Raw genomic sequence first — 19,496 nt, 5'->3', positions numbered from 1 at the left:
TAATGTTGGCTGTTACACTAAGTGGTGATGACCCCGGGGAGCAGCACAGCTTCTTGACATTATTGACATCCTGAAGCCCCCACAGTGTGTTTTTATTATATCTCATTAGTAAGAATGTGTTGAGTCTCACTGCATAGGGATCCGTAGAAGATGCCTGTTTTATAGTTGCTTTCTAGGGTGCCTTTATAGCAATCTGCAAGTATTTCTACTTATTGTTGGTCCTCTCCCCCTTCATTTAAAAAAAATTAAACTTCTTTAAAGGTAAGGAAATTACTTGACCCAGTTTGCATTTTAATACTCCAAAAAGCATCCTGATTTGAACCTTAAGTTACCTGTTCATCCTGGCTCAAGGCTTAGAAGAAAATTAAATGAGGAACGATCCAATTACTGGAATTGTAAAGATCTGTGATAACTGACCTTAGCCAGTGAACTGACTTACAAAGTGTGGATTTGCTTCAGTAATATCCTGGAATGCAACTTGCAGATTTAAGTCAGTAGTGTCTCATTATAGCTGCACATCACAGAAGGTTTCCTAATGAACTGTTAAGACTAAAGCATGTGTTTGTTCACCCTTGCACAGAACAGCCGCTTTGACACTTTGAATAGTTTTCACTATAGCATGGCTTGTTGAAGCTTGAAGACTGACATTCCTCCTGAAAACCCATCAAGGTTTTCATTCCGTGTGAGTACATGCATGAAGATGGTATTGATCCTGTTTTGAACCATCATTCACCCATGTCAGCCAACCAAGGGGGTGTAAAACAGGTCTGTTGCCTCCTCCCTGCAACTACCCTGGTATGAGCCGAGGGGAGGGGGCTAGCCTCTAGTTCAGCATCTCTGCATGCCTCTCTCCCCTGTTACAAAATTCTGCAGTCCTGTATTTTCATAGCAAAAGGGAAGGTGCCATTTTGTGTGACTGCTTGTAATCCCCAATGTTACAGAATGAAATTGTCCTTGTTGCCAGCATTTATCTGAAATTTGTATGAAAGCCAAAGGGATACTAAACTATTTTTTTATACGCACTCCCAGCTATTTCTGGGGAAAAAGTTCAAGGCAAGTTATGATTAGTTAAAAACAAATGCATAACTCTGCCTTTCTCTGTTGACAGCTATATTGGAGTTTAGGGCTGGTCTCTGTGCTTAGGAGCCCCAAAGAAATGTGAATAAAGAAAAATCAATGGAATGGGACATTTTTAGTGCTATCCCCATTTTACTCTCCCTCAAGGGAAAACTAGTGAAAAGATCTGTTAAAACAGTGCTTCTCACCTTTTGATATGATGCTCTTAATGAAATGCAGATTCAGACTCAGTAGGTCTGAGTTAAGGGCCTAAAATTCTGATTTCCAGCCAGGTCTAGGGGATGCCTGTGCACCCCCCCAACCCTGTGCCACACACTTGAGTAACAGATTGTCATGAAACTTGTGCTTGAACTGGCTCCAACTCTGGATGTCACTGTTGCACTGTAGGCGAGTTAAGAGTGGTGCAACTAGGACCCCTGACTGTCAGGAGCAGCTGTGTGTTAAAGGTTAGAGAACCTTCCAGATAACTAGGGCTTGAGTATTGCTTCAGGTCTTTAAAAATCTTAAGGTATCCCCAGCAGAGGCCTGGTATTCTTACTGTGGTAACTACTAGAAACCACATTTCAGTCACTGGCTCCTTTATATCTAATAAGGGCCATGGGATGCAGGGTAAGGGAAGAGGCAGGAGACTAGGAAGACAGACAGAGGAAAGTTCCATTCCCCCGCTTCCCTCATAGGAAAAAGGTTATGTGCCAGCATCTCTCTACACCTCTAAATAAAGCACTGGGATCACTACTAATTAGTTTGTGTGACTGTTCTGGCTGTTTAACCTGCTATTTCACAAAATGTCCTCATCTGCAAAAGGAAGAATTTGGATTTTGATTGTGAAAGCATGCAACTAAAGTTATGACCATACAAGGCAGCATGTGAAGTGTGTGGGGTGTGTGTGTGTGTGTGTGTGTGTGTGTGTGTGTGTGTGTGTGGTCTTTAAGAATGTGGTTTTATTTATTTAAGACCACCTCCAAAATGTGTGTGTTAATATATATATATTTTATATTTTCCCTCTGTTACTTCTCTGCCTTTAAAACAAAAATCTTCATTGTGGCCTCATATTTTCTAAAAAATTTATCTTTATATCATCTGTTTGGTTGTATTTATATCTGCTTCTGTAATACTAATTTAAGAGTCTGACCTTGCAGTGGCAGCAGTAGCTAAAAATTTCTTCTGTGGTTTACCAGCTCTTCCCCTAAGCAGCTGCTTGTTTGGGTGGGCAGAGTGAGCCCCACACATTGGAAACACCCTCTGTTAAGAGAAGGAGTGCTTATCACAGAAGGTACCTTTTGTGCAACTTTTTTGTAAACTGTGTTTTTTGAAAACACACTCTGGTCCTGTGACATAAGTCTGGAGTTTATTTACATCTGTGTTCTAATTGTTCTACGTCAAATGCCCTTATAATGCAGTGAGTAGTGAAGCATTCAAAGTCAAGAATTTCTGGTTCTTAAACTTGTGGATGAGAGTATTGAATGTTATCCATAAATAATGTTCACAGTACATACAGGAGTTGTTTTTTTTTTTGTTGTTGTTGTTGTTTTGTTTTGTTTTGTTTAACATAAATTGCTCCGAGCCAAGGATGAAGAATAAACATAGAATCCAAAGTTGAGTAGCCAGAATTATATTAAATTCAAACTTAAGTCCTTTAATTGTACATAGAAATTTTTGATTATTTTGAAGGACACGTTTACTGTATTCAAATCAGTAGACTTAGAAATAGAGGCCTGTTTCATTGTTTCTCCTGTGAGGGTATAAATTGATACCTCCTTTCTAGAGGACAGCCTGACTTTGTACATATTGTTTGCTATGTCTAGGTTCCATCTTTTTATCTCACAAACCCACTTCTTGGAATTTACTTATAGGAAACCAATAGACAAGTACACGAAGCTATATTGAAAAGTATATTCATTAGGGCACTGTGTGTGAAAACAGTGGTACTAATCTAAATATTCAATAATAAAGGTCAGATAAAGTATAGAACAAATACAAAAAAAATACTATGCAACCATCAAGAGAAGTAACTATTGTCTTAGAAAGATGGCTATGATACAATGTTAAAGTTATAAGGTAACATTTAAAAACAAGCCCATGCATGTAAGCACAGGGAAGAATTGGAAAACTCTGTGTGTGTGTGTATTTTTTTTTTTTTTTTCCTCTGCATTGGGGATGGAACCCAGGGCTTCACACATGCTGTATAAATGTTCTATCATTGAGCTACACTCCCAGCCCCAATGCCAATAGTAGTGGGATTATAGCTGATTTTTTTTAACTTTTTCTCATTTGCTTTTCTTTATTGCTAAATTTTTACTAGTATTACTTTGAGGGGGTCTAGAGCACTTAATTTGGGAGGGATAGAAAACAACCATTCTGGGAGCTGAGTTAAAAAGAACCCCAGTCATTTGAGTGTCCCTGGCATTGACTAATAGAAACTGATTAGTTACCTCTCTACCAGAGGAGCTTCTGAGAGGCAAGCCCTGAATCTTGCTGACCCATGCACAGCATCCCATATGGTCTTACTTTATTAGGCAACATCAACCCAAGGGAGCTTCACATTCCCCTTTGGACCCAGGATTTAGAAGAACACACTCACAGAATTTCCGTCAGGTCTGGAAGTGTCATTAGGGCTGTTCAATTCAGCCAGGAAATCTGAGGCCCCAGGCATTTTACTTCCCAGAGTCCTGAAGGTGAGTTGAAGCCCAGTTGAGCTGAAAATGTGCCTCCCAGGCGCCTGTGCTATGTAATGCTGCCACTACTGTCTCCAAGCTTTGCTGAGGGGTTAGTGTCTCTCATTCTCCCTCTCTCGCCCCCTTCTCCCTCCTGTTCTCTCCCCACCCCTATCTGGCTCATAGCAACTTTCTAGGTCAGAGAAGAAGGTTCTCAGGTAAAAGGATTGTTTTTCCTTAATACCTTGAACATGAAATTCTGAGATTTTTCATCCCTGTGTACGGGTAAAATATACAGGAATTCAAGGTGGGTGAACTTCCTTGGGTTTGGCATCTTTTCAATATCTAATAAAGGTTACAGACCTTCTCCCTTGAACAATTAATGTGTACTGAAAACACCACTGCCTTTGTGTTTGATTTCGGAGGTTTTGGGAACCCTCTCAAGTTTTCCAGTGCTGTTTTGTCCTTTGTCTTATGCTCCTCATGTTCTCGAATATTTCTCTTGCATTTCAATCCCATGGAACTAGGAGCTAGTTTTCATATCTGTTTGGTAAATATGGTTTCTTGCCAAAACATTAGTGTGAAAAGAGAAAAGAGAGATGGGCACCAGGAACATGCCTCATCAATTAGATGTAGTGTTTCCTTCGCTTACTGTTGTTAGATGGTCTTTGCAACCAGCTCCCTAGTAATAACTGCTTTTATTTTTGCACTGTGCTGAACTCGGTTCCTTTCGACATGTCTGTTTCATAGTCACCCCCGAACTGTGTTCATCATGTTCCTTCATCCTGCTCCCTGGAAAAGCACAGCCCTCTTATATGACAGATGCAGGCCCAGGCTCAAGATGAAACCACACCAGTATTTCTTTGTGCTTCTCAACAAAAATAGGGTGTTTGTATGCGAGTAGGTAATTTCATCTTAAAAGATGTAAGAGTTTGGAGAATGGTCTTGTGCAGTAGTATGCAAATCAACTGATGCGCTTGTAAACACATGAACTACTGAGCTTACCTGGAGACTTTCTGATTCAGTAGTCCAGGGCAGATTTTGGGAATGTGCATTTCTACTAAGTTCCCTGATACTGCTGCCATGATCCATCCAGAGCCAAACTTTGACTAGGAAAAAGAAAATGGATTCTATAAAGCAGTATGTTTTTCAAGCCTCTCTCATAAGTGAAATAACTTAGGGATGTATGTTAAAATATAAATTACAACCCCAGGCCAGACTCACAGAATCTGAATCTTCGATGAGAGTTTTGGTACTGTTATCAGATTTGAGGGAGATATTGTTGCTACTGGCTAAACCCAATGGAGCATTGCTGGTTTTCAGACAAGCCATTGCACTGTAGAATTTATTCTCTACTTTAAATTATAGCTTCCTTAGCCATTCGTGCTTTGATCGTGTGACCCTGCTCAGTTCCTAGAAGCATACCTAGGTGGGGAAGAAAAAGAAATATGCATTTTTAGTAAGTTCTTTGGCAGTGGTGATTCTGTTGGCCCTGGGAACCAGCCTTGTTGAAACACAGGGTCAGCCTCTTTCTGACTTGGCAGAACCTTTGCAGCCTGGGTCAGGGGTGAAGCCTTTCCTCTGTTAGATCCCATCCTCTGTACTTTTCCTATTGTGCTGGAGTGGAGACTGTCCTCAGAGCCTTTATGAAGGAGGAAAGAAAGAGGGCCTCTGAGTGGGGAGGAAGTGTTTCACTTGCAGCTGTGGGGTCCCCTTCCCCAAACGGTTACATTTCCCCAACTGAACAGTTTGCCAGTGGCTGATGGCTTTTGGAATTGAACCTTGGAGGATACTACTAATAGCCTCTGACTGCTTGAAGTTGGTGAGGATGGCCCATTGATCCTCCTTCTGGCTCCTTCTCCTGCTGACCAGGGGACAAGGCTCTCCCACCTGGGCATGGCCTGTCATTGATCAAACTGTCTCTGTATGGCTGTTCTTCAAAGCACCCCTTAGTAGAATGGGAGCCAAGAGGAAACAGAATTTTCAGTCATTTTTGTTTTTTTTAGTACCAGGGATTGAAACCAGAGTGCTTAACAATTAAGCCACATCCCTAGTCCTTTTTTTTTTTTTTTTTTTTTTTATCTTGAGACAGTGTCTTGCTAAGTTGCTTAGGGCCTCATTAAGTTGCTAAGGCTTGTGATCCTCCTGCCTCAGCCTCCCAAGTTACAGGTGCAGGCATCCAGCCATTTCCAATTTATAAATGACAATTCTCCAGCAGGTCCAGTGCCCCCATGCCCTGCCTCTTTAAATCTTTGAGTTTAACTTCTGGTTACAGCTTTTCCCCAAACTTTGTGCTCTGGAATTTGCTTGCCTAGGTTGGTTAGGTGAACATCAGCAGAACTCTTAAAGAGCTGCTTGTCCCAGTAGGAAAAATAGTGACAATTAAAAAAAAAAAAAAAAAAGGCAGGGAACATTGTAAGTCCCTGTATTTAAAAGGGGAAAAGCTTAAGTGAGATTTGTTTAAACTAGAAGAAAACAACATTCAAGAGTCACTTAACTGCCTGCCTGACTTGAGGACAGTTTGACCTTGAGTGTGACTTGGGCACAGTGGATGCTAGACTGCCCCTTATTGTTGTGTTTAAAAACACATAAATTTACTTTCAATTTTTAAGCGTACATTACAGTGCTGATTGTTAACCATATATGCACTGTTGTATAATAGATCCCTGGACTTTTTCATCTAAAATCCTTTTTTTTCATCTTGCAGGACTGACACTCTACACTCATTGTACAGTTCCCTACTTCTCCGTCTAGCCCAGGGCACCACTGTTCTACCTTGTTTCTGTAAGCTTGGTTACTTTACATAACCCGTGTCAATGGAGTCGTGCAGTGTTCAGCTTTCCGTGATTAGTTTATTTCACTTTGTCTGACACCCTCAAGGTTTGTCCATATTGTAGCATACATGTATTGTCCACATGTGTATCCTAGCCATAGGATAGGATTTCCTGTACCATTCTGTCGTGTGCATAGACCACATTTTCTGTACTCATCTGTCAGTGGACATTGAGGTCACTATCTACAACTTGGCTAACAATTCCATAGTGAACATGGGAGTACAAATACCTCGTCAAGTTCCCCATTTCAGTTCTTTTGAATAAGTACCCAGGAGTAGGATTGCAGGATCATACAATGGTTCTATTTCTTATTCCAGAAACTCCCATACTGTTTTCTGCTGCAGCTGCATCGTTTTGCAACCACATGAATATTGTACAAACATTCCAGTTTCTCCACCTGTTACCAACACGTTATTTTCTGTTTTTTTGATAGTGGCCATTCTAACAGGTGTGAGGTGGCATCTCATTGTGGTTTTAATTTAGTTCTGCCCCTTTTAAATCTTTAAATTTAGCCTCTGTTTATAGCTTTTCCCAAAACCATTTTCAGCGGAAGTGCACATGCTATTCTGGTAACACGGTTTAACATTGTGAAAACTTCTGTTGGGCAGCAAATCATAAAGTACCTCCTGGCCTACGCATTTGACCTCTTTTGAGTCTACCTTAAATTGTTGGGAACTGGTATGTTCTTGGGAAAAAGAACACAAGAAAATCTGGGAAATTCCTGTTTTCACACAACTGAGCCCTTCTATATACAATAGAAAATTTTAAAATATATTTTAAATGAAGTCGAAGGGCTGATCATATCTGTAAGGTGAGATCCTCTATGAGGGGTCTGAATAACCATTCTTGGAATATCCAGTGTCCTTTCTCCATGATAATACCACTTTCGAGACCTGAAAACCTCAAAAAGGGAAGAGCGGTCTGTTTTGTTAACCTTTGTACTGTCCAACAATGTCAGTGGCACGCTGCATGTTAAGTTAGTATATATATTTTGGATGCTTTTTATTTTAATAAATCATCTGTACTTTCTTATAAGTATAAAAGGTATCTACCCCTTTGGTAATATTTATTATTTAGTAATTGAAGCATTGAAGGAAAGTTTTTACTTTTAATATTATATTAATTATATTTGAGATTGCTTAGCTTTCATGTGGAGAAAAAGAGACCCAGGCACAAACCTTTCCATTATGTACCTGCTAGGCCTGCAACATGATTTTAATAATATTTACTGATATGATGTGGGCAATTTCTATGAAGTGGGCAGAGAGGTATCAATAAGAGTGACTATAAGGTGGCCAATCAAGTGTTATGTTATTTGACCCACTGCTCAATCGATTTCAAGGTCTGATTTATGTTATCTTCTAATTCTTCTTGTTTATTGCTGGGCGGTTGATGCATAATTTCTTTTTTGTAGGATGGTATGACTTCTTCATGAAGAACGTGAAAAATCTCACACTGAATATTATCTCTTAATTTCTTCTCACCATAACCCCTTGTTTCTTTTGTGCAATACTGTTCTCAACACAAAACCTATATGAAACCAGTGTTCAGGGAAGAAATCTCAACCGTGGTAATCAACAATAGCTCCACCTTTTCTCATTTGGTTTTCTAACTCATCAAGGACTCTATCCTCATCTAAAATGGGACAATCATACTTTTCATCATAGCCATTATATAACTGTCCTTCCTAAGCCTAAATCACCCACCTTAGTGTATTTCAGTCCTGATCTTGATGCAAGTTTTTTGCCTAGTGTAGTTTTTCCAACCCCTGGAGTCCCTCTCTCTACCTCACTGGGGAGCGACTGGCCCCAGTCAATATATTTTTAATAAGTGATCAAACTCAGGCTTCCTGAGGGATGTTTTCCAAATTACTTTATCATTTTCTTAAAATCAGAGGCCATTCCTGGCTCTTGGAATCTTAAAACTTAATTTCCCCCACCTCAATTAATTTATGTCATATATGGCTTTTTAAAAAAATTTTTTTAGTTGTAGATGGATACGATATTTTTTTTTTTTTTCAATGTGGTGCTGAGGATCCAACCCAGTGTCTCACACACTCGAGGCAAGCGCTCTACCACTGAGCTATAGCCCCAGCCTTCATTTATGGTTTTGAGAACCTCTGGTATACATCAGAGTCACCCAAAGGGTTGTTAAAATGCAGACCGCTGGGCCTCACCTCCAGAGACCTGAGTCAGTAGATCTGCCATGGTTCAAGAATTTGCATTTCTTATAAAATCCATCAAGATAATGCCTGATGCCAGTGTTCTGGGGACTATACTTTGAGACCTACTATTTTTAGTTTAAGAGTCTGAGAATGTGGTATTGGTCCCCATTTACATGCTGACAGTTCCAATATCATTATTGAGCAATTTAAGAGTTGAGAAGAAAGACCACGTTAGAATCCAGTCCCAGAGGAATTAAAGGGAAAATGTTTGCTAGAGCAGTCCCTTTAAAATAGGAAATTAAGAAAAAAACTTTCAAACTATACCAAACTAATTTTCTTACATCTGTGCTGTTACATTCTTGTCCTTTAAAGTCTGAATACACAAAGGTACTGATGATTTAATTCATAAACTACAACCAAGAAGGAATTCTTTCTCAGCAAGAGCAAGACTTCACTAAAGAGACTGTATTTGTAAAATCAAGGCTTAGGTTGCTGCTAAGGTCTGTTTTCCCTAAACCTTTAGCACTTGAACCAAAGCAAATCAATAAAATCTATATCATCTTACCCCTACTGAGCCATACAATTATTGGCCTTTGAAGTCAACCAAAGCTGGGAAGGTGGTAACTGACAGAGGAAGGAACTTTAGTGATTTCAATCTTCATTGGGATGCTCTTCTCCAGGCAATCCACTGCTCCTCCTTTTTTGCAGCAGAGCAGCTGGCTTTCAGCCTCTGTTGTCATGATCTGATAAACTTTCACCATAGAAGATTTCCTGGAAAGAAGTTTTGCAAGCGTCACTTCTCATTAAGTGTTCCGGAAGCTGTGTGGGTCCCCGCCACCCAACTGGAGCAGAGCCAGGTGCAGCTCCGAAAGCATTTGCAATCTTCGGGATGGTTCTGTCCTGCTTGCTGGCAGCATAACCCTTGTGCACACTCCTGAAAAGATTCTCATGTCCTTTCAGTGGATGAGCAGTGAGGTTCTATGTGGAGGTAGGACACATCCTTGCCTGCTTTGGGGCAGGGAGAGGCAGATCTTATGAATACTTTTTTCAAGATAAGTGAATAATTGACTTTTAGTATAGTTAATCCATTAAGCATGGTGTGAATGTAAATATTCTTTAGACCCAAAGCACAGATCTTTAGTTAGCTTATGTTAGAGAGAAGAGTGGGCAGATGTCTGCTTTGTTCACTGATGTATCTTAAGTGCCAAAATCAAAATCTGGCACATAATAAGCATTCATTTAATGAATAAATGAATGAATGTACTTGCTATTACTTCTTCCCTATTTTCTCTTCATTGTCTGCATTTTAATTTTTTCCTATGATAAAAGTATCTCCTTCGACTTTTTAAGCTTGTTTTCCCAAGGAATAAAGTTGCAAATAAAACTATTTGGACAAACATAGTGTACAATTTCTATAATAGGCAAATCCAGCCTTTTCTCTACTGTAGAAATGAAAGCCAGTATCCAGGTAATTCTAATTTAGATCTTGATCCATATTTGAGATTTCCCTCCACCTCTTCCCCACTCATACTGAGAAAACTATCTGCTGTACTTGAAAAGGCCAAATAGAGTTGGGTCATGTTAGGTAATTTGGTTACAAAACAACCAAGAGCTAGTTAATATTACCTCCATTCTCACTGTGGTAGGAGCCAATAGTGGAAATCACTGGAAGATAATATGATGATGATCTGTGGCCAAAGTTTACACTTCTACATAATTTTAATTGTTACTTTTAATTAAGTTGTCCACTGACTTTGCATAATCTATAGGAATATGTAGACAACCATACCTGATTATAATAAATTAGATTTTGGGAGACTTCTGGAAAGACTGACTTATTTAAAGGAATAAATGAATGTGTGTGTGTGTGTGTGTACGTGTTGCTGTGCTGGATATCAAATACAGGGCCTTGCACATGCTAGGCAGCACTGTCACTGAGCTGTGTCCCCAGCAGCTCTGCATTTTTAAATTAGGATTAAGATATTTGGGGCTGGGGAGATAGCTCAGCTGGTAGAGTGCTTGCCTTGCAAGCACAAGGCCCTGAGTTCGATTTCTAGTACTGCAAAAAAAAAAAAAAAAGATATTTGTGTTTGTCTACGTGTGTGTGTGTGTGTGTGTGTGTGTGTGTGTGTGTGTGTTAACCATTCTTTTATGTGGTGCCAAGGATGGAACACTATGCCTCATACATACTAGGCAAGTGCCCTACCACTGAGCTACAATCCCAGCCCTGTGTCCTTGTGTTTTTCAGTTTTGTTTTTCCAGACTCAAGTTCCTTTAAGTTCCTCTTTGGCACCAATAGCTCTGTATCATCTTTGCCTCAGGCAGTTCACCACATTCTGCAGCCTCAGCATCTAATTGCCCTGCACCTTCTCTGTCTGGTCTTTGCATGGGCCATTCCTTTCTAGAATGCCTTCTGCCTTTCGTGCCCTGAAAAATACTCATTTTTTAAATACATAAGCCAACTAGTCTCTTATTTTTTTTCTGACCACTTCCACCATTTTTGGCAAAATAAGACTATGGATTGTAATTGAACTGTACACACACTGTTCTAGTGTTTTCTCTTTAGAAGAGTCTGTGTGCCTCTAGCAAGAGTGTGTGAATCTATGGGAAAGGTAAAATGCTTTATCTATCTTATGTCTCCAAAATGGAGACATAATAGTGCCTAGAGCAAACTCTTAGAAATTTAGTAAGGCAATTAATTAAAATATTCACATAGTCATATAAAATATTGAAAAGAAATTTGTCTCCATTAATAACAGTGGTTATGTTCAGGCTGCAAAATTAATTTTTTTGCATGTTCTGTCTTTTCCAGATTTTAGGCAAAGTTAATTATTGCTTTCTTAATTTCATTAGGTGAGAAAATATATGTAAAAGAGCTAGAACTTTCTCATCAAAATTGTAGCTGCTGCTTTCGTGATTGTTGTTGGATGACTAGGTACTTACTCCAACTGCCCTAGCTCTATCAATTTTTTAAACTCCTGCCATCCCATTAGAGCCTTCCACTTGTCCCCAGTAGTCAGAATGCCTCCCCCCCCCACCACCCCATTGAAAAAAACTTTTTTGAAAGACTTTATATGAATGTCATTTGTTGACATTGTTGAAAATGAAGCAAATTCCATGTGCAGTCTAGAATAGGGAATGAGGGGTAAGTCCTGAGACAGATTTTCTGCATAAGTACCTCCTCAGGCTCTTAAACATGGTTTAAAATAAGATTACAAATACAATTGCTTTTAAAACTTATTTCAGAAAATTCTGAGACATTGTCTCGAGCTATTTGAGCAGAGCATCCTTGCAGTAAGCATATGCATCCCTGCAGCGACTACCTTGAAGGGGATGTCACTCATTTGTGCATGTAAGATCTCTGGTTAAAACCATAGTGCCCTCACTCTGACTGACAGAACCGTCGGGCTGAGGCCTGATCTCGAGTCGAGTTACTGAACTTAAAGCGTCCACTCTTATACTAGCTATGTGAGCATGGCAAATTCCAAGCCTCCTTGCACCTTAGTTACCTTTTTATAAAATGGAGAGAAGGGCTTTTAGTATTTTGCCGGGTTGTTGTGAGTTTTAAACAAGTTCATAACTGTTAAATTTGCTAAAAAGTGCCTTAGAGTGTAACATAATTTCATCATTTCTAAGGTGCATATTTTTGAGATTTTAGGAAATGAGGTGTGTCTTACACTTAATATTTTTTTTTAAGTGCTGGGGATTGAACCCAGGGCCTTTCACTTGCTAATAAGCACACGCTCTACCACTGAGCTGTACTCCTAGCCCCAGTCTAATTTTTAATAAGCATTTTATATCATTTAATTGGTGATAATTTTTTAAAAATTGGTGGTACTTAAAATATAGTTCACCTTATAGTTTGTGACAGTTTAGATTTCAGTAGCTAATCATAGTAAGAGATCAACTCTGCATGCTGTCATCAGCATTATTATCAGCGTCATCGTCATCATTATCATGGTCCTAACCAATATGGTGGCACTGGATGGTTTAACAGTGCTAGCCCAGAATATATATCAAATCTGGTTTACTCCAACTACTGTTTTCATTGGTGTGTTCTTAGGGAGGAGGAAAAAAAAAAAAAAAATCTAGTGAGCTGTTTTTCATGATTTTATTTCAACTAATGTAAAGTATGGGATCAATTCATACAGTGTTTGTATTTGCTATACCATAGTTGGGGAACTGTGAAAATGTTCTTCAAGGCCATTTAGTCTCTTGAAATAAGTAAGAAGATTATTCTCGATTTTCTCTATTGATATTTTTTTCCTAAATCCTTCCAAAGAAATGTTTTGTTGTTTTGTTTTTTTCCTCAGCTAGCAGAACTAAGCCACCATTGTACCACTTAAGATTTACTGGTTTACACTCTCCTCCAAGAGAGAGAAGAGACAGTTTATTGATCTGTAACAAAGAAATGGACCATGGCCAAGCCTTTTCTGGTTTGTACAATGCACTGACATGAGAATCTGCATATCATTAAGAACAAGTCCTCACAATTTGAGGCCACCTGTCAGACGTGAACAATAACTGTAAAAAAAAAAAAAATCAATAGACAATATACAACTGTTCTCTGCACACACACTAGATCCTGTGCTGGTGATAGGGTCCTTTTATTTTACCAGTGATATGCTTGTAGTGTCTAATTTTAGGCTTCCTCCTCCTTTTGATTTTGTTGTTTAGTTCGGGGGAGGATGGGAGAGACCAGCTCAGATCTGAGGTAAAGATCTTCTGCCAAGTGAAAGAGGTGTTCAGGAACAGGAGAGAACCTTGGGCCAAAGTTGATGAATCTTGACTAGGAAGATTCTGGGCATATCTCCTTCCAGACCTTGATACATACTTCATTCACCCATAACACATGCAGCTTGTCTCTTCTTGTCTTTCGTTTGCCCTCCAGAGTTTAAATGGTGGTATTTACAAGCCATTATGAAGCAAGATTGCAAACACACAGGCTAGCAAGAGGCCAGTAAACAGGTTCAAGTTGAGATTTTGGTTGTCGTTGGCTTTTAGAGGTACAATTAATTGAATAATGCAGAAGCTGGACTTTTTTTTTCTTTACCCCTCTCTTGCCTACTCCTCTCCCTCTAATCTTCCCAGTTCCCACATTTTATTTTAAAGCCGTATTTATCAGACATTGATAGATTTCATGTTTTGGAGAGAGAACGTCCACACTGTCACTAAAGCCTGCCCTTAATTCAGCCACCTCTGTACATAGGAGTTATTGCTATCCAAGCTCAATGCTGTGGACCTGAACCAGTGCCTCTGTTTCCCTGGGAATGTCACCTTAGAGAAATTAGAACCATCGTGTAATGGCGTTGCCAGCCAGAAACTGGGGACCAGCAGGGAGTGGACACTGGTCAGTGACACTGGTCACTGTGGCTGGACAAATCGAGCAGGGGAGCATACTTGTCAGAGCAGCCTTTCAACCAAAAAGAAAGGAGGAGTCCTTTTGAATTTGCGCTAAGCTGCTCTCGTGGTGGTTAGCTTTGCGCTGTGGTGCAAGCCTGTTTCAACAGTGAGGACGGTTTCACTAGCTAAGCAGCAAGGTCTCACCTACTGTGATCAAAACCAACAGTCCTGTCGGTTTTCTTCCTTTTTATTTACAAACATTCCTGACCTCTTGTAATCTCCATTATGGTCGGGTAGTTTCCTTTTGCTCAAATATTAAGATACTTTTTCCTTTCTCTGATGATGGCCTTAGAGCAAATAAAAACTAAAATTGACAAGATGGGTCTAGATATTTATTTTTAATAATTATTATTTAAAAAGGAGTAAAGGAGCCCAAAATCATCTACATCATTACCCAAGGCCAACAACAGTGAACATTTTGGTTAATTCACTTGCAGTTGTTTTAATTAATGTGTAAATATATGCAAACATTTTTAACAATTCATTTTAGGATTTGATTGATGGAATCTTTTTAAAATCAGTGGTACTTAAAATAACGATGCACCTTAGAGTGGGTGACATTTTAGTTTTTAGTAAAAGCAATAAGCATGTAAGCTGTCATCCGCATTATCAGGGTTATTATCATTATCTTTTTAAATCAACATATTTTGAGTATTTTACCAGTCTATTATAAATTCATGCATAATTTTAGTGGTACATTAGGATTATTTTGGCATCCTTTTCTTATTGGGAGGTCATGTGGGCTTCTATGTTGACTTTTAAAATTTTTTTATATAACTAAGTTTAAAAAAAATTTTAGTAGTATATAGACACAATACCTTTATTTTATTTTTATTTTCATGTGGTGCTGAGGATTAAACCCAGTTCATCACACATGCTAGGCGAGCACTCTACCACTGAGCCACAACCCCAGCCCAGTAGAGTATACTTAGACATATTATACATACATAGAATAAGTATAACTTGTTCCAATTAGGATTCCATTATTGTGGTTGTACATGATGTATAGTTACACTGGTCATGTATTCAAGTATGTGGATAGGAAAGATATGTCTGATTCATTCTCCTGTCTTTCCTATTCCCATCTCTTCTCCCTTCCCTTCATTCCCCTTTGCTTAATCCAATCAACTTCTTCAATGTTTATAGCAGCTTAATTCACAATAGCCAAGCTATGGAACCAACCTAGGTGCCTGACAACAGATGAATGGATAAAGAAAATGTGGTATATATACACAATGGAATATTAGCTATAAAGAATAAAACTATGGCATTTGCTGATAAAAGGAAAGAGCTAAAGAATATCATGCTAAGTGAAATAAGCCAGTCCTAAAATACCAAAGGAGAATGTTCTCTCAGATCAGAAGTTAAGTTGACATTTTAAGTATCTACTTGAGGTTTGTTTAACTTAGTTTCTTCTGGTTTTGTGGGTCTAAAGTTAGAATTTGGTCACATTAGAAATGGTATGTTTCTACGTTTACTGTTGTTTGCTTTTTTCTGCTCTCAGAAAGCATTTCAAAAAGGAAATGTTAGAGTAATACTCTATTCTTTTTTGTTTCAAATTTTGTGATTGTAACATGTCTCATAGTGATCTCAGCTAACTTTAAAATAGAAAATCAATATAAAATAAGAAATATGTTGCCCCATATGGAGTCTAATGTTTCAAAACTATGTACCCTGTTACGTCATCTGAACTTTATCCAACAGGACAATGGAAGGTTTTGAATTGTGTTTTGTTTCTAAGAGGGTAATTCACTGAATCCGATTTGTGTTTTAGAGAGGGACTGGCATGGAGGAAAGGTGGGCTTGGGAGAAAAGACTTGATACGTGTCAAAAAAATTTGTGCAAAGTTACCTTTTTAAAAAAACATTAACATCCGGGGCAAGAACTGGTTTGAAATTGCAGTTACATAAATAGAACTGCCAAACCAACATTTTGGAAAGGAAGAAAAGCTTTAAAACCAAAATAGTTTGCAGAATGCTGTAGAATGGCACGGTTATGCAGTCCTTTGCATTCGAAGACCACCTTCGCCAGTTTCTGGAGAACCACTCTTGATTCCCACGAGAGTGTTGTGTTTGGAGATGTTTCAATTCCTAGCCCTGGTCTCAATTCTGAGTGTCCATGTCCAGTGCAGTTGCCACCTGGATCCTCAGTCTCTCTCCCCAATTCCAATCTGCTTTCTCTGTCAGCAGTCTTCTTTGTAAACAGAATACTAAGATTTAGTGTTGTACATATTTTTAAATGATCCATTTTGATGGGGTGTCTTTACTGTTTCAGGTCGAATGCCTTTGGGAACTTGATGTATAAAATTTGCATGACTCCTCGCTCCTTTCTGGGTCTGTCCTTGGATTCAAGCCAGCATGGCTCACACCACAAAGGTTAACGGCTGTTCCTCAGGTAACTGGCTTTGGTGGTGGGGGTAGAAAGTGTATGTGTGTGTGTTTCCCCACATTTTTTTATTGTTCCATTATAGTTGTACATATTGATGGGATTTTTTGTTACATATTTGTGCATGCACATAATAAAACTATATAATTTGGCCAATATCACTCCCTAGCATGTCCCGCTTTCTTTCCCACCTTCCACCCCTTGATCCTTTTCCTCTACTAATCTCCCTTTGATTTTTTTTTTTTTTTTTTTTGTGGTGCTGGGGATTTGAACCCAGGGCCTTGTGCTTGCGAGGCAGGCACTCTACCAACTGAGCTATATCCCCAACCCCTCCCTTTGATTTTTAAAAAATCCACCATCACCTTTCTTTTCCTTTTACTTTCTCTGTGTTTTAAATGATGTCTTTGCTCAAAATAATTTGTCTTTCAAAAATGAATAGATAATAGCAAATTGCCTTGATAAAAGTAGGATTTCCGAACAATTTTCTATTTACTGAAGTTTTATTCCTTATTTAATTTCTTAGAATATTTGTATTTATCTTTAGATTTTATGTACTGAAATCAGGTAAACTATTCACCTAAGTCAATTCTTTTGAAGTGTTGAAAGGAAAATGTAAAATCCTGAATACTAATGCAAGTATAACATATACTTGTGCTTATGTCTAAGGAATTGAAGGAGGAGAGAAGAAATACGTTTGGATGCTGAAAACAATTCCTACTATGTTGTTGTTGTTGATGATGATGATGATGATGATGATGATGATGATAATCAGAAGAGGGGAAGAGCTGGGTTATTCTGTAAAGTGACTCCCAGAAAGTAATATACAAGCCACATAGACTCATACAGACCTGTATTCCAGTTCTTACATTAGTTATATTATAGAAAATTTATATTATATTCAAACTATAGGATGAATACTCAGTATTGCTTATGTAAGATTTGGGAGAAATCAATAAACAAATACAGAGAAAAATCTTCCTAAGAGATGGTACGTGACCTGAGATGACAATCTGTCCAAAATGGCAGGCCAAGTGTTTGTTTTCTTTTGAATTATCAGAAAAATAGCAGACCGAGTGAGAATAGGAATCCTCTGGGAACTCTCTCCCAGAGCCAGTGTCCATAGTCCTTGCTCTGCTCACTCTATGCATTCCCAATAGCAACGCTATGCAGAGGAGGGAGTGTGGCTTTAGAGCCTGGACTTGAGAAGTAGAGTCCTAATTGCTGCACTGATCATAAGACGTTGGTCAGGTCTGTTTCTCCATGTGTCAGACAGTGGTAAGCATGTCTGCCTTCGGGATGAAAATCAGCGAGAGCACCACACTTATACTCACACATGCTGTATAATCTGTAAAGCACTTTCAGAGAGAGCAGAGGAAATGGGTATTCCCAACCCCTGTACATGATTTTTTTTTTTTTTTTTTTTTTTTTTTTAAATACTAGGGATTGAACCCAGGGGCACTTAACCACTGAGCCACATCCCCAGTCCTTTTTATATTTTATTACAGACAGAGTCTTGCTAAGTTGCTGAGGCTGGGTTTGAACTAGCAATCCTCTGTCTCAGCCTTCTGACTCACTGGGATTATGGGTGTATGTGGTTTTTTAAAAAAACTTTTTTCCGTGGTATTTTCCAGTGCTCCACCCCCGAGCTACATGTATGTATGTGACTTTCTGTTCCACCAATCCCAGGTGCAAAAGTAAACCCTCTGACAAAAAAAAAACATTGACTTACCCAAACCCAAATAAACTAGGTTGTTTATTCTGGGTCAGCAAATCTTCCCTGTCCATTCCTTTGTCCTTCGCACTGCCCAACTTCTCAGGCCTTTTTCAGCTCAGGGACTGTCAATAATAAAAATATGAATGACAACATACTATACACCATGGTGCCTAAAATACTCCACGCACATTAGTATACTTTAGTCCCCACGATGGTCCTGTGGAATTATGTCACTGCGGTTGGCATCAACATCATCCCTCTGGTGCCTATGGCAAAATCCTGTCTTCAGGGCTTACAGGTTCCTATCCTACCTGCTCTAATGGCTTTTCTAACTTGACTTGTCCTGCCCTTCCTTTCTCTCTGTTTCTGAGGTTGAAGAGTCCAGCTATAACTTCTCCTCCCCAGCGGTGCCCTGCTGCCAGAACTGGGCTTTGAGTTTGAAAACTAAAGAATGTTCTCTGATTTTGTGACTGATGTGTGACGAGGGTGTCTGGACCAGACAAGAGAAGGCTTTTGCTTGTTCTGCTGACCATGACCCCTGTATGCAGATCTGTTCAGAGGCACTGTCCTTTAGTCACTTTGTATACACCCGTGTGCAAACGTGTGAATGTGATTGCTCACCAGAGATGATTTAAAATACCAAAGTGCAATTGTCTAAAAAATAGAATAACTGGTAATGCTACCACCTAGAAACAAATGGTGTGCTCATTTTCCAAATAGGTTTTAAATATTAAATATTTCACATTCTCAAGAATATGCCTCTAAAAATCACTTTCTCTTTTTCCATTTTGCATTACGAAAGAAATACCTGCCTATAGCTTAAAGTACTGATGGAAAAGTGCATGTTGATTATAAATATACTATTTTGAAATATAATTAATGTCAGAGTATTTACAAGCCCCACCTAAGTGACAATGGAATACAGGGGATTTTATAGCAGCTGAGGGCCAGTTGCTGGTCTTTGCTGTGTGGAATGGGTAAATTATTGGAATGTTTAGAAGTTTTAAACATAGAGAAAAGGTGGGGTTTTTTCCCCATTTTTCAAGAATAAAGTATTTTATACCTCGTGAGTGTATGTGTGTTGGTGGGAAGGTAGTGGGAGATTGAACACCCGGGTGCTTTACTACTGAGATACAGCCCCAACCCTTTCTTTATTTTGAGACAAGGTTTTGCTAAATTTCCAAGGCTAGCTTTGAACTTGCAATCCCCCTGCCTCAGGCTTCCAAGTCACTAGGATTATAGGCATATGCTGCCATGTCTGACTG

General features: G+C 39.0%; 1 protein-coding gene and 1 pseudogene across 3 annotated transcripts in view; one reads left to right on the top strand and one right to left on the bottom strand.

Annotated features, from left to right (window-relative positions):
* Kank1 (KN motif and ankyrin repeat domains 1) overlaps nt 1–19,496 on the top strand; it is a 203,974-nt gene that overhangs the window by 123,200 nt on the left and 61,278 nt on the right. For all 3 annotated transcript variants that reach the window (XM_047523891.1, XM_047523888.1, XM_047523890.1), the window contains one exon: nt 16,407–16,526. In XM_047523891.1, the coding sequence (XP_047379847.1) occupies nt 16,490–16,526 (37 nt within the window). In that variant the 5' untranslated portion in view covers nt 16,407–16,489. The remainder of the gene's footprint in view (nt 1–16,406; nt 16,527–19,496) is intronic.
* LOC124964140 (adenylate kinase isoenzyme 6-like) lies at nt 7,865–9,469 on the bottom strand (annotated as a pseudogene).

This window comes from Sciurus carolinensis, chromosome 14 (genome assembly GCF_902686445.1).
Source record: "Sciurus carolinensis chromosome 14, mSciCar1.2, whole genome shotgun sequence".
NCBI lineage: Eukaryota > Metazoa > Chordata > Mammalia > Rodentia > Sciuridae > Sciurus > Sciurus carolinensis.
This window is presented reverse-complemented; position numbering and strand designations above follow the sequence as displayed.